Source organism: Passer montanus, unplaced genomic scaffold, assembly GCF_014805655.1.
Source record: "Passer montanus isolate IOZ18808 unplaced genomic scaffold, ASM1480565v1 scaffold385, whole genome shotgun sequence".
NCBI lineage: Eukaryota > Metazoa > Chordata > Aves > Passeriformes > Passeridae > Passer > Passer montanus.
Genome location: NW_024368652.1, coordinates 775 through 15,915, shown reverse-complemented (window position 1 = coordinate 15,915; position 15,141 = coordinate 775). Strand labels below are relative to the sequence as shown.

The following is a 15,141-nucleotide window of genomic DNA, read 5'->3' as shown; positions in this document are numbered from 1 at the left end:
CTCTCTGCTCTGTCACCCTCCAAGTTTTTCCTTTCCATCTTCCCACAAACCCTGATCATCACACCAAGTCTGGCTTGCTGTGATCTCCAGGACAGATTTCCAGCTGGGATTTCATTTCAAAAGGAATCTGGAGCTCCACATCCCAAACCAAGCACTGCAAGAACTGCCAGGGTTTGGGATTTTTTCCCCTCAAAGGATTAAGAGGTCCTAAACTCTGATTATTTACAACCTCTGTGTCTTCTCTTTCAGCAGAGCTGGGATTTGTCCTGTTCCCAAAAAAATCAATCCGGCTTTTGGGACAGCTGGAGGGAAGCTCCCTCCCCACCAGGATAATCGTGGATAACTGCTCCAGGGAGGACACAGACAGTGCTGGAACACAAAAGGACTCCTGGCACAGGCAATCCAAGGAAAAGCTGGAAAAGGTGGAGCTGGGAGCTGCTCCACCAGGAATCCAAGGCAGCAATCACCCCCTCAAGAGCTGTGGGATTCCAGATGGAAAATGAGCTTTTTAAGGGACTGTTTTGGGGATAATTGTGCCTGCTCTGCCCCTGGAAGCTGTCTCAGGAATGTCAGGTACAGGAGAGACCTGGGCTGGGTTATCTCCTCTCTGTCTCATGCAGCTTTATCAAACATCAGGCAACCCAGCACACCCTTGAAGCAAAAAATTAAAAATTACAAATTATTTTCGTACTGAGATCATGAAAATCATGGGATGGTTTGGGTGGGAGGGGACTTTAATGATGATGGAATTCCAACCTCCTGCAGGCACCTTCCATGAGATCAGGCAGCTCCAGCCTGGCCTTGGGCACTCCCAGGGATCTGGGGAAAGCCACAGCTTCTCTGGGTCACCACGACATCCTGATGAAAACCCTTTGCTTGGATTTTTCTCCTTTTCTAGCTGAGAAGCCTCATTAGAGAAATTAAACAACAACTCTGATGGCTGTGGAATGTGGTCTGGACATTGTTCACCAACAGGTGCAGCTTGGATTGGTCCATCTGAGTTTTTATATTAAATAACCAACCAAAGATGTGTTGGACTCTGAGAGTCACCAGCTTTTGTTATCATTCCTTTCCATTCATGGATCCTTTCTCTCTGTTCTTTTTTGTACAGTTTTAGTGCAGCATTTAATTTAATATAATATTATAATAAAATAAATCAGCCTTCTGAAGCATGGAGTCAATATTCTCCTCTCTCCCCTCATCCTGGGACCCTCAAACACAACCTCATCTCTGGGAATGCTGTCCAAGGGCAGGAATTGCTTCCCAAATCCCTCTTTTCCCAGTGTGCAGCCATTCCCTGTGTGCTGTCCCTCTGTGCTTTGTCCCAGGATCCTCTCCAGCTCTCCTGGAGCCCCTTTGGGCTCCGAGCTCTGCCTGGATCCCCAGGTGAGCTCTCCCAGGCTGAGGAGAAGGCAGAGGATGCTCAGGGATGCAGATCCCTGATTTCCCTGCTTTTCCCAAAGCCTTGCTCAGGGATGCAGATCCCCGATTTCCCTGCTTTCCTGATTTCCCTGCTCGGGGATGCAGATCCCTGATTTCCCTGCTTTTCCCAAAGCCCTGCTCAGGGATGCAGATCCCTGATTTCCCTGCTTTTCCCAAAGCCAGATCCCTGATTTCCCTGCTCATGGATGCAGATCCCCGATTTCCCTGCTCAGGGATGCAGATCCCCGATTTCCCTGCTTTTCCCCAAGCCAGATCCCCCATTTCCCCGCTCAGGGATGCAGATCCCCGCTCGGGGATGCAGATCCCCGATTTTCCCTGCCTTTCCCCAGCCCTGCTCAGGGATGCAGATCCCTGATTTCCCTGCTTTTCCAGCCCCGCTCAGGGATGCAGATCCCCGATTTCCCTGACTTTTCCCCAGCCCTGCTCAGGGATGCAGATCCCTGATTTCCCTGCTGGGGGATGCAGATCCCTGATTTCCCTGCCTTTCCCCAAGCCAGATCCCCGATTTTCCCTGCTGGGGGATGCAGATCCCAGATTTCCCTGCTCAGGGATGCAGATCCCTGATTTCCCTGCTGGGGGATGCAGATCCCCGATTTCCCTGCTGAGGGATGCAGATCCCTGATTTCCCTGCTGAGGGATGCAGATCCCCGATTTCCCTGCTCAGGGATGCAGATCCCTGATTTCCCTGCTCAGGGATGCAGATCCCCGATTTCCCTGCTGGTGGATGCAGATCCCCGATTTCCCTGCTCAGGGATGCAGATCCCCGATTTCCCTGCTTTTCCCCAAGCCAGATCCCCGATTTCCCTGCCTTTCCCCAGCCCCGCTCGGGTCTGTTCCCTCATTAGGAGTCAGCTCCCGCTGCTGCGGTGACTCACGGCGCTGGTGGCAGCTCAGCGAGCCCAGCACCCCTCATGACTCACGGGTCAGGTGAGAGGAGCAGCAATTCTCATTTGCATCCGCATTTTTACACCTTTCTCCGGCTCTGATTGTCCTCGGCCAAGAGCAAAAGCAGCCGCAATCAACTCGAACGCCGGGGGCTGGATGGGAGCAGCTCCCGGGCCAAGATGAGTTTCTCCAGGGGGAGAAAAAAATCCATCCTGCGGGCGATTCTTTGGCGATTGTGAAATCTTTAATAATTGCAAAGCTGCTCCTGAGGAAGGGAAGCTTATCAGCGAGCCCACAGCCCGGCTTGACAGGCACCCAGAAATTCTAAAGTGGTGCTCTCAGTGAGGAAAATTAAAAACTTCTCAGTCCTCTTGCACACAAAAACAAAGATCCCCCCCGGCTCTGCAATTCTTTACCCACTCCTATTTCTCAACAAACCCTATTTCTCAACAAACCCTATTTCTCAAGCAAACCCAAGCACCTCGAGCAAAGATTTCTGTCTGAAGGGTGTAAAAAAGCGTTTATTACCCCAAAAGGGAGGTGCTGCAGAAATATTAAAACCCAGGGAATTCATTTCCTTCCCCCGCTCTCAACAGAAAAAGCCTGGAAGTTTCCCTGTTTATCTCTGCAAAAAACCACACTTTTGGTCGATGAATTCACATATTTATCTGCAAGAAAACCAGAATCTTATGGGATTTCAGGTGAAACCCAAGGGATAATTTCTTTACTCTGTCCCACCACCAGGACAGGCTGCTGTGCTGGGAGCTGCACGGAATCACATCCTTGTTATCAGATTAGCTGGCACAGGAGCCTCAGAGGGCTGATGGAGAGGAAGCATCACAAGGAGAAAATTGAAAATTCCCTCAGCAGGAGGGTGCCAGATTGATGATCCCTCAGGTCGGGTCAGCACGTCGCTGTCAGCGCCACCATTTCCCCCCTTTTTACCCAGTCATTTCTGGGTTTTGTCCCTGGGTTGGGACAAAAACCAGAAATGACTGGGTAAAAAGGGGGGAAATTGGGGTTTGGAGCAAGCTGGGAGAGGGGAATGTCCCTGTCTGTGGCAGGGATGAATTAAGGTCCGTTCCAACCCAAACCACGCCAGGATTCTGTGATTCTCTCCTGGCTGAAGGTCCTTTCCCACACGAAGCAATCTCTGTACAAAATCTGAACTTAAATTAAGATTTGCCCAAGAGATAAAACCTCCAGAACCCCATTCAGCGGTGCCAGAAATCCCCACAGCAGCCCCTGGAGCTGCAGGTTTCCCAAGAAAGTTTTTGACCACCCCACACATCCCCACAGCAGGTCGTGTGGCCACTGCCAGCATCTCCCTGCAGTTTGATCTGTCATTTAGTGGTTTTTTCCCTTGCTGCCTGTTCTCTGCTCCTCCACACTCCTGTGTTTCCATCCAGGCAGGTTTGTGACCCACCACAATCCAGGATTGTCCAGGATCCACCAGGGAGGAGATTTGGGAGCTGGGGCCATCAGCAAGGCCCTGGGAACAGCAGCAGCCTGGCTGAAGGCCCTTTCCACATGAAGGAGTATCTGTACAAAATCTGAACTTAAATTAAGATTTGCCCAAGAAATCAAACCTCCAGAACCCCATTCAGATCCCATTGAGATCCCATCCAGATCCCATTCAGATCCCATTGAGATCCCATTCAGATCCCATTGAGATCCCATTGAGATCCCATCCAGATCCCATTGAGATCCCATCCAGATCCCATTCAGATCCCATTGAGATCCCATCCAGATCCCATTGAGATCCCATCCAGATCCCATTGAGATCCCATTCAGATCCCATGGAGATCCCATTGAGATCCCATTCAGACCCCATTCAGATCCCATTCAGATCCCATCCAGATCCCATTGAGATCCCATTCAGATCCCATTCAGATCCCGTTCAGATCCCATTGAGATCCCATTCAGATCCCATGGAGATCCCATGGAGATCCCATTCAGATCCCAGGGCTCTGCTGAGGGCAGCCCCCACAGCACACAGCAGGAGAACGCTCCCAGGTCTCCTCCCAGCCTCTGCTGAAGTGCTGAAGGAGCTGAATCCTGGCCACAAAAGACACAAATTCAGCCCTGAGCGCTCAGCTCCAGTGCCACTGCCCCTCCCAGCCAGGGCTGCAGTGACACAGAGCCACAGCCCAGCCCAGGAGCACAGAAAGCAAAAGCTCTGATCCATCCCAGCCCCGTTTTCTCCTCCTCTCCAGCACGCAGGAAATGCAACTCGAGTAACTCCCACAGAACTGCATTTACCAGGCACTCAGAGTGAGTTTTGTGTTAAAAATATAAACCTTTATGTGTCTGCTGAGGTTTTTTGTCACCCTGCTCCATCCGTGCCGCTCTGACTCCACAGAGTCACTTTGCCTTTAAAATTGCTGTGGCAGAAATAGTTCCCTTATTATCTGCAGAGCAAAGGCCAGGCAGCTTGAAAAATTATTTTAGGCCCAATAAAATCAGCTAAGACACCTGCAGCAGAAAAAAAAAAATTTAAAAATGGACTTCCCACATCGTGAATCACAGCAGCAATTTGAATGGACAAGCTCCCTCCTTCCCCGAGGAGCTGTGTCCTTCAGAAACTCTTTGCTCAACTTGTTTGCTGTTTTATCTCGATAAAACCCACTTGGAAAGAACAGCAGGGTGCTTTTTGTTTGGTCTGTGAGCGAGCAGAGGTGGGAGGGAAAAGAAAAAAAATAAAAAAAAGGCAAATGAAAGGAGCTGAAGTGTTTGGTGCCCTCCAGAGGAAAAACCGAATTAAGCTTTGAGGTACAAAGGACTGGTTCTAAAATCGCTTCTCTTGGAGGTGACAGCTCTAAAATCACTTCTGCTGGAGGAGAAAGCCTTAAAATCACTTCTGCTGGAGGTGACAGCTCTGAAATCACTGCTCTTGGGGTGGATAATGTCACAAATAAAACCCCACAACGGCACGGCAGCAAACCCAACCCGCCCAGGGGACGCTGGCTCTTCTAACAACTCCAAAACACCAAACCTCCGGGGTTTTTTGTGGGGTTTTTTGTGGGTTTTTTGTGGGGTTTTTTGTCCACCAAGCACTGAAAATTCAGAATTCCCTGGCCCTGGGCGGAGCAGGCTGTGGTTTCTGGATGTGACACCCTGGGGCTGGAAGGGGCCGGCAGCGCTGACGCTCTCGGGGCTGAGTCACTCCTGACGTCCCAGGCAATAAAGAAAGAATAAATCAAGAATAAATCAAGAATCAATCAAGAATAAATCAGAATAAACCCATGGCATTCGTCACAAGCCCAAATCAGGGCGGTGAGGCGTGACAGGGCTGCCTGGAATGGCAAAAAAAACCTAAAAAAAATAAAAAAATCAGGGGAGAAGTTTGGTTTTTCCTGCGCTTCCACGGGGTCTGCAAATATTCACTGCCCAAAACCACATATTTAACAAAAAAATAAACAGGATTCTCCTCATGGATCTCGAAGAACAAACAATTTAAACAATTTAAACAATTGCCCACCTGACAGCCTCTGCCACGTTGTTGGAAGTGTGGCCCGACAGGGCGTCGTGCAGGCTCCTGATGAAATAATCGCGGTAGGCCTCGGGCAGGGCCATGAAGGTGCCACCCATCACGATAAATTCCACTTTGTCCACGCTGTGGCCCAGCTGCTTCAGCTGAAAAATTAAAAATATCAAGGGAAAAAGCATCATCAGGGCATTTATCCATGAGATCTGTGCGTGAGACTTGATTTCGTGAAGCTGCGTTTCAGTTTTTAGTTGGTTTATCAGTGAAAAATTAATTTTTTTATAATCATTTTCCTTTTTAAAAAACCCTCAAAAGTAATTTTTTTTACTGTAAGAACTCAGTGCAGTGTAATTCTGAAAAATTGTAATTATTTGAGTTACAGGTTCCAGTTTGAAATTACCTAAATTGAGACAAAAAGGCGAAAAAAATTCCTTCAATCTCCAAACTCTCCTCAAAATCCTGAGGGAGAAAATGCTGAATTCATGGAGAATTTTCCAGTGGGTTTGGAGATCAACAGGAAACTGATCAAAAACAGGACTGAGAAACTTTTCACACCCAAAAAACCCCCAGATAAAGTAATTTTGGAACAAATATTTAAATTATTGCACAGCAGAGACCTCAGGACAGGTTCAAAACTCACCATTTTTAAATGGAAATGAGAGTTGGACACAGAAAATGTATAAATTTAATTAATGCATTAATTGCATTTGTCATTTCATTTAATTTTTGCAGCCCAGCAGTCCAAGAAATGGGAATAATTCTCTTTTTTCATGTTAAACCCAAGGACAAAGGTACCTGCTCCACTCTGTGCCTCGTCTGCAGGAAGGGGTCGTAGCGAGCCCGGATGGCCCTCATGGATGTTGGCTGAAAAAACACCCAAAATTTCATTTTAGAGACTTTCCCCCCAAAAAGAACAGTGTAAAAAACCCAAAATGTTGAAAATTTCCAATCCTGATTGACCCAAAGCCTCCCAAGCCAGCTCTGTCAAATTGTAATTATGATTTTGGCTCCTTAAAGCCTTTTAAAAATACAACATTTTCACCCTGAGATGGCAACGTGACCTAAAAACACCAAAATAATTCCATTTTTAGTGCTCTCCAAGCTAAAAAACCTCTGCAGTGAGCCACAAATTGTTACAAAACCCACAAATTTGTGTTTTTACAAATTACTACACTCAGCCTGATCTCAAATATTCCTAAATTAAACTTATTCCTTCATGAAAATCCATAAAAATTCATTTTTTACATCACCAGCCTATTAAGAATATTTTAAGGAGATTTTCAGCTCTTGGTATTTCTCTTTTTTTTCCTGTTTAAATCACTGAGGTGGAACAGACAAAATTCCCATTTTTAAAGGAATTTTCACCAAATTAATGATGGATTTTATCTCATTTTCCCCCTTCACATCCCCTAGCACAGGTTTGAGATTTTTGGTTACAACCAGTCCCAAACTGCTGTTAAACTTTCTCCAGACAACAGGGAGGAAACAGTTTGGAAATATAAAAATTTAAATTTATCACTGCAGGTAAAAGAGAATTAATTTAATTTCAGAGGCTAAAAATGAGGGTTTTAACCAAAATTTATATTTTTTTAATCCAGTAAGAACCTCTCCATGTCTTTGTGTTTGAGGACCCTTCTTACACAATTTTTTTTTAATTTTAACCCATCATTAATTATTGTAATTAAGAATTTCACTCCTAAACTTTGAGCTGCTTTGAAACCTGAAGTTAATGAAAATTGAATTTGGTTTGATCTTTGTATTTATTTTTTTGTTTTATTTTTGCAAGACAAGTCAGCTGCAGAAATAAAGCCCAGCCTAAACCAAAGCCAGGCTTAAGGAATGTTGGAAAAATAAAAAAATTTGGGAAAAATTAAAGAAATCAGCACCTCATATCCTGTGTAGGACTGGGTGGAATATTCAAAATCAGAGTCAGGCCCTCCTGGGCAGTACCTGAGGGGAAAAACAGAAAAAACAGGAATGAAACTCTCAGAATTCCACTAATTTGGTATTATTACATTTATTTTTTTATTAATTTTATTAATTTAAGTTTGTGACAACAATTACAAGCAGATAAATTGATTTTTAAAAAATTAATTTCACAATTTGAATGTTTTTAAAAAATTAATTTCACAATTTGAATGTTTTCCATGATTCCCTCAAGTAAAACAGGAATCAAACTCTCAAAACCCCAATAATTTGATATTTATATTAAATATCACGCCCACAGTGATTTGTTGGCCAGGGGTTTGTGCACTCCAAGCTGTTTCAGACGTGGAATTACCTGGAAAATTTCATGGATTGATGGCAGGGAATAAATGAAAATATGGGAAAAGCTTGAGCAAAATCAGATTTTGAGGGAATTGAGTCCAAATGAGGAAGGGAATTTAAAATAAGCCAAAGTTTTATTCTTTAATTTGAATTAAACTGAGCTGATTCCAGGAGATTTTGACAGCAGGAGGTCAAAGAAAATTAATAATAAATTTATAGTAATTAATTAAGAAAATAATAATGAATTAATAATCAGAGAGGTGGGAAGGGAATGTGGAGGGGTGGCTCTGGGTCATGAAAGGAGGAGGAAAAGGTGAAAAAGCAGATTTTGGTGTGGTGCTCCTGCAGGGCTGGGGTTACCCAGGATGATGGAAAAAGGAAATTTTGGGTGATGGGATCACAAAAAAATGGAAAAAACATCTGAGAGCACCCAGGCCTGAGCAGTGTCCCCAGGTGCCACATCCACAGGGACCTGGAATCCCTTTCCAGGCAGGAATTATCCCAAAATCCACCCTGAGCCTCCCCAGGTTAAAACCAACCACAAGAATTCACTCCCAAACTGCTGCTGAACTTTCTCCACACAGCAGGGAGGAAAGATTTGGGAAATAATAAAAATTTAGGGAGATAAAAAGGGAATGAATGAAATTCCAGAGGCATTGAGCTAAAAAATGAGGAGAGGCTCTCCCTGGGAGGAACCCCAAGCCCACCTGGAGGTTCCAGCCAGGGAAATTCCCCCTCTGGAGCCTCCTTCAGCCCAGGGTGAGCCCCCAAACCCCTCCCTGGGGGCAGGGGTCATGAAAGGAGGAGGAGAAGATAAAAAAGCAGATTTTGGTGTGGTGCTCCTGCAGGGCTGGGGTTACCCAGGAATGCTGGAAAAAGGAAATTTTGGGTGATGGGATCACAAAAAAATGGAAAAGACCCCTGAGAGCACCCAGGCCTGAGCAGTGTCCCCAGGTGCCACATCCACAGGGACCTGGAATCCCTTTCCAGGCAGGAATTATCCCAAAATCCACCCTGAGCCTCCCCAGGTTAAAACCAACCACAAGAATTCACTCCCAAACTGCTGCTGAACTTTCTCCACACAGCAGGGAGGAAAGATTTGGGAAATATTAAAAAATTTAGGGAGATAAAAAGGGAATGAATGAAATTCCAGAGGCACTGAGCTAAAAAATGAGGAGAGGCTCTCCCTGGGAGGAACCCCAAGCCCACCTGGAGATTCCAGCCAGGGAAATTCCCCCTCTGGAGCCTCCTTGAGCCCATGGTGACCCCCCAAACCCCTCCCTGGGGGCAGAAAAGCCACATCTGGCACATCTGGCCCCCCCTCCCCATACTCACACGCAGATGTTGCCCGTGAAGTTGATGTGGGGGCAGCGGTGGGGTTTGCACATCACGGCCACCACGGCGATCTGCGTGGGGAATTGAGGAATCAGCCCCAAAATCCCCCAAATCCTGGGCTTCCTGCAGGGTTTGGGGTGTTTTGGGGGTGTTTTGGGGGTGTTTTGTGCTAAAATAGCTGTGGGGAAAGGGTGGGAGGGGGAAACAAAGGCAGAGTGAAATGGGGATGGTTAATGAATGAAATGTTATTTAATGTTCTCAGGGTGCATAAAAGAAATAAATAATGTATTAAGGAATAAGTTGTGTGGGGGCTGGCATGAAGAATTGGGTGGTTTAGGGTAAATTGGGGGCTGATGTGGAGATTTAGGTGATTTCAGAATAAACTGGGGGCTGAAATGGAGATTTAGGTGATTTCAGAATAAATTGGGGGCTGAAATGGAGATTTAGGTGATTTCAGAATAAATTGGGGGCTGAAATGGAGATTTAGGTGATTTCAGAATAAATTGGGGGCTGAAATGGAAATTTAGGTGATTTCAGAATAAATTGGGGGCTGAAATGGAGATTTAGGTGATTTCAGAATAAATTGGGGGCTGAAATGGAGATTTAGGTGATTTCAGAATAAATTGGGGGCTGAAATGGAGATTTAGGTGATTTTCAGTATAAATTTGGGTCTGATATGGAGATTTAGGTGATTTTCAGTATAAATTTGGGTCTGATATGGAGATTCAAGTCATTTTCAGTATAAATTTGGGTCTGATATGGAGATTTAGGTGATTTCAGCACAAATTGGGGTCTGATATGGAGAATTAGGTCTGATATAAAAAATTTGGTGGTTTCAGTATAAATGTTATTTAATGTTCTCAGGGTGCATAAAAGAAATAAATAATGTATTAAGGAATAAGTTGTGTGGGGGCTGGTATGAAGAATTGGGTGGTTTAGGGTAAATTGGGGGCTGATGTGGAGATTTAGGTGATTTCAGAATAAACTGGGGGCTGAAATGGAGATTTAGGTGATTTCAGAATAAATTGGGGGCTGAAATGGAGATTTAGGTGATTTCAGTACAAATTGGGGTCTGATATGGAGATTTAAGTGATTTCAGAATAAATTGGGGGCTGATGTGGAGATTTAGGTGATTTCAGAATAAACTGGGGGCTGAAATGGAGATTTAGGTGATTTCAGTACAAACTGGGGTCTGATATGGAGAATTAGGTCTGATATAAAAAATTTGGTGGTTTCAGTATAAATTGGGGTCTGATGTGGAGATTTAAGTGGTTTCAATATAAATTGGGGTCTGATATGGAGAGTTAGGTCTGATATAAGAAATTTGGTGGTTTCAGTGTAAATTTGGGTTTGATATAAAGATTTAGGTGATTTCAGTACAAATTGGGGTCTGATATGGAGAATTAGGTCTGATATAAGAAATTTGGTGGTTTCAGTGTAAATTGGGGTTTGATATAAAGATTTAGGTGGTTTCAGTATAAAATGGGGTCTGATATGGAGATTTAGGTCTGATATAAAAAATTCGGTGGCTTCAGTATAAATGTTATTTAATGTTCTCAGGTTGCATAAAAGAAATAAATAATATATTAAGGAATAAATTGTGTGGGGTCGGGCATGAAGAATTGGGTGGTTTAGGGTAAATTGGGGGCTGATGTGGAGATTTAGGTGATTTCAGAATAAATTGGGGGCTGATGTGGAGATTTAGGTGATTTCAGAATAAATTGGGGGCTGACGTGGAGATTTAGGTGATTTCAGAATAAATTGGGGTCTGATATGGAGATTTAGGTGATTTCAGCACAAATTGGGGTCTGATATGGAGAATTAGGTCTGATATAAAAAATTTGGTGGTTTCAGTATAAATGTTATTTAATGTTCTCAGGGTGCATAAAAGAAATAAATAATGTATTAAGGAATAAGTTGTGTGGGGGCTGGTATGAAGAATTGGGTGGTTTAGGGTAAATTGGGGGCTGAAATGGAGATTTAGGTGATTTCAGAATAAATTGGGGGCTGAAATGGAGATTGAGGTGGTTTCAGAATAAATTGGGGGCTGAAATGGAGATTTAGGTGATTTCAGAATAAATTGGGGGCTGAAATGGAGATTTAGGTGATTTCAGAATAAATTGGGGTCTGATATGGAGATTTAGGTGATTTCAGTACAAATTGGGGTCTGATTTGGAGAATGAGATCTGATATAAAAAAAATTGGTGATTTCAGTACAAATTGGGGTCTGATATGGAGATTTAGGTGATTTCAGAATAAATTGGGGGCTGAAGTGGAGATTGAGGTGATTTCAGTACAAACTGGGGGCTGATATGGAGAATTAGGTCTGATATAAAAAATTTGGTGGTTTCAGTATAAATTGGGGTCTGATGTGGAGATTTAAGTGGTTTCAATATAAATTGGGGTCTGATATGGAGAGTTAGGTCTGATATAAGAAATTTGGTGGTTTCAGTGTAAATTGGGGTTTGATATAAAGATTTAGGTGGTTTCAGTATAAAATGGGGTCTGATATGGAGATTTAGGTGATTTCAGTACAAATTGGGGTCTGATATGGAGAATTAGGTCTGATATAAGAAATTTGGTGGTTTCAGTGTAAATTTGGGTTTGATATAAAGATTTAGGTGATTTCAGTACAAATTGGGGTCTGATATGGAGATTTAGGTCTGATATAAAAAATTCGGTGGCTTCAGTATAAATGTTATTTAATGTTCTCAGGTTGCATAAAAGAAATAAATAATGTATTAAGGAATAAGTTGTGTGGGGTCTGGTATGAAAAATTGGGTGGTTTAGGGTAAATTGGGGGCTGATGTGGAGATTTAGGTGATTTTCAGTATAAATTGGGGGCTGATAAGGAAATTTAGGTGGTTTCAATATAAATTTGGGTCTGATATGAAGAATTGGGTGGTTTAGAGTAAATTGGGGGCTGATGTGGAGATTTAGGTGATTTTCAGTATAAATTTGGGTCTGATATGGAGATTTAGGTCTGATATAAAAAATTCGGTGGCTTCAGTATAAATGTTATTTAATGTTCTCAGGTTGCATAAAAGAAATAAATAATATATTAAGGAATAAATTGTGTGGGGTCGGGCATGAAGAATTGGGTGGTTTAGGGTAAATTGGGGGCTGATGTGGAGATTTAGGTGATTTCAGAATAAATTGGGGGCTGAAATGGAGATTTAGGTGATTTCAGAATAAATTGGGGGCTGAAATGGAGATTTAGGTGATTTCAGTACAAATTGGGGTCTGATATGAAGAATTAGGTCTGATATAAAAAAAATTGGTGGTTTCAGTATAAATTTGGGTCTGATGTGGAGAATTAGGTCTGATATAAAAAATTTGGTGGTTTCAGTATAAATGTTATTTAATGTCCTCAGGGTGCATAAAAGAAATAAATAATGTATTAAGGAATAAGTTGTGTGGGGTCGGGTATGAAGAATTGGGTGGTTTAGGGTAAATTGGGGGCTGATGTGGAGATTTAGGTGATTTCAGAATAAATTGGGGGCTGGTGTGGAGATTTAAGTGATTTCAGAATACATTGGGGGCTGAAATGGAGATTTAGGTGATTTCAGAATAAATTGGGGGCTGACATGGAGATTTAGGTGATTTCAGAATAAATTGGGGGCTGACATGGAGATTTAGGTGATTTCAGAATAAATTGGGGGCTGACATGGAGATTTAGGTGATTTCAGAATAAATTGGGGGCTGACATGGAGATTTAGGTGATTTCAGAATAAATTGGGGGCTGACATGGAGATTTAGGTGATTTCAGAATAAATTGGGGGCTGACATGGAGATTTAGGTGATTTCAGAATAAATTGGGGGCTGACATGGAGATTTAGGTGATTTCAGAATAAATTGGGGGCTGACATGGAGATTTAGGTGATTTCAGAATAAATTGGGGGCTGACATGGAGATTTAGGTGATTTCAGAATAAATTGGGGGCTGACATGGAGATTTAGGTGATTTCAGAATAAATTGGGGGCTGACATGGAGATTTAGGTGATTTCAGAATAAATTGGGGGCTGACATGGAGATTTAGGTGATTTCAGAATAAATTGGGGGCTGACATGGAGATTTAGGTGATTTCAGAATAAATTGGGGGCTGACATGGAGATTTAGGTGATTTCAGAATAAATTGGGGGCTGACATGGAGATTTAGGTGATTTCAGAATAAATTGGGGGCTGACATGGAGATTTAGGTGATTTCAGAATAAATTGGGGGCTGACATGGAGATTTAGGTGATTTCAGAATAAATTGGGGGCTGACATGGAGATTTAGGTGATTTCAGAATAAATTGGGGGCTGACATGGAGATTTAGGTGATTTCAGAATAAATTGGGGGCTGACATGGAGATTTAGGTGATTTCAGAATAAATTGGGGGCTGACATGGAGATTTAGGTGATTTCAGAATAAATTGGGGGCTGACATGGAGATTTAGGTGATTTCAGAATAAATTGGGGGCTGACATGGAGATTTAGGTGATTTCAGAATAAATTGGGGGCTGACATGGAGATTTAGGTGATTTCAGAATAAATTGGGGGCTGACATGGAGATTTAGGTGATTTCAGAATAAATTGGGGGCTGACATGGAGATTTAGGTGATTTCAGAATAAATTGGGGGCTGACATGGAGATTTAGGTGATTTCAGAATAAATTGGGGGCTGACATGGAGATTTAGGTGATTTCAGAATAAATTGGGGGCTGACATGGAGATTTAGGTGATTTCAGAATAAATTGGGGGCTGACATGGAGATTTAGGTGATTTCAGTATAAATTTGGGTCTGATATGGAGATTTAGGTGATTCACAGTAAATGGAATTAACTGCTCTCTGAAAAGACCCCCAGTGACACGGACACAATCCCCCTTTTTCCTCAGGGAATCTCAGGATGTTTTGGCTTGGAAGGACCTTAAATCCCAATCCCAACACCCTCCACCACCCCAGGGTGCTTTCCTTGGCACTTCCAGGGTGCAGCAGCCACAGGAACACCCCCAAGGAAGGAACCTCCCCCCAAACTTCTCCCTGCACAAAAACCAACGCCCCCCCTGGTTTTGGGTGGGGACTGAACCCAAATTTGGGGCTGGGAGCAGGGAGGGCGTGGGGGAAGGAGGGAAAATCCTTTTGTCTCACCCCACTGGCCGTCCTGATGGGCTTGGCCTTGAGCTTGGGCAGCAGAACCTTCCGGAACTGCGGCGGCACGGCCGCGATGATGTCCACGAGGCGCGGCTGCGCCGACAGCCCGAACCTGGCCGAGGTCCTGGTCTTCAGCCTGCAAGCAGAAACACCCAAAATCACCAAAAAACACCAAAATCATCAAAACCTGCCCTCCTTTCCATCCGTGCCACACAGATCCAGGCAGAAATATTAAACACAATCAGGTAATGTGTGTGTGGAAACACCAAAAACCAACTCACAGCTGCTGTACCTGCCTGAGGGTTTGGTATTCGAATCAAAAACACCCAAAATCACTAAACAACACCAAAATCTCCAAAACCTGCCCTCCTTTCCCTTTGTGCCACAGAGATCCTGGCTGAGGTTCCTCCAGTTCTGCTCTCCAGGGAGAAAAATTGAATACAACCAGGTGCAGGAGGTGTGGGAACAGCAAAAATCAACTCACAGCTGCCTGTGCCTGCCTGAGGGTTTGGTATTCAAATCAAAAACACCCAGAATCACCAAAAAACACCCAAAACCAGCTCTCCTTTCCACCTGTGCCACACAGATCC

The 15,141-nt window shown here is 43.8% G+C and overlaps 1 protein-coding gene across 1 annotated transcript in view; it reads right to left on the bottom strand.

Annotated features, from left to right (window-relative positions):
* Window positions 1–14,726, bottom strand: part of LOC120506300 (elongator complex protein 3-like) — a 33,895-nt gene extending 19,169 nt beyond the window's left edge. Inside the window, exons 1-5 of the mRNA XM_039717686.1 lie at window positions 14,549–14,726; window positions 9,419–9,489; window positions 7,702–7,765; window positions 6,611–6,679; window positions 5,810–5,964 (exon numbers count right to left, since the gene is read on the bottom strand). Of these exons, the coding sequence (XP_039573620.1) occupies window positions 5,810–5,964; window positions 6,611–6,679; window positions 7,702–7,765; window positions 9,419–9,471 (341 nt within the window). The 5' untranslated portion in view covers window positions 9,472–9,489; window positions 14,549–14,726. The remainder of the gene's footprint in view (window positions 1–5,809; window positions 5,965–6,610; window positions 6,680–7,701; window positions 7,766–9,418; window positions 9,490–14,548) is intronic.
* Between the last annotated feature and the right edge of the window lie 415 nt (window positions 14,727–15,141).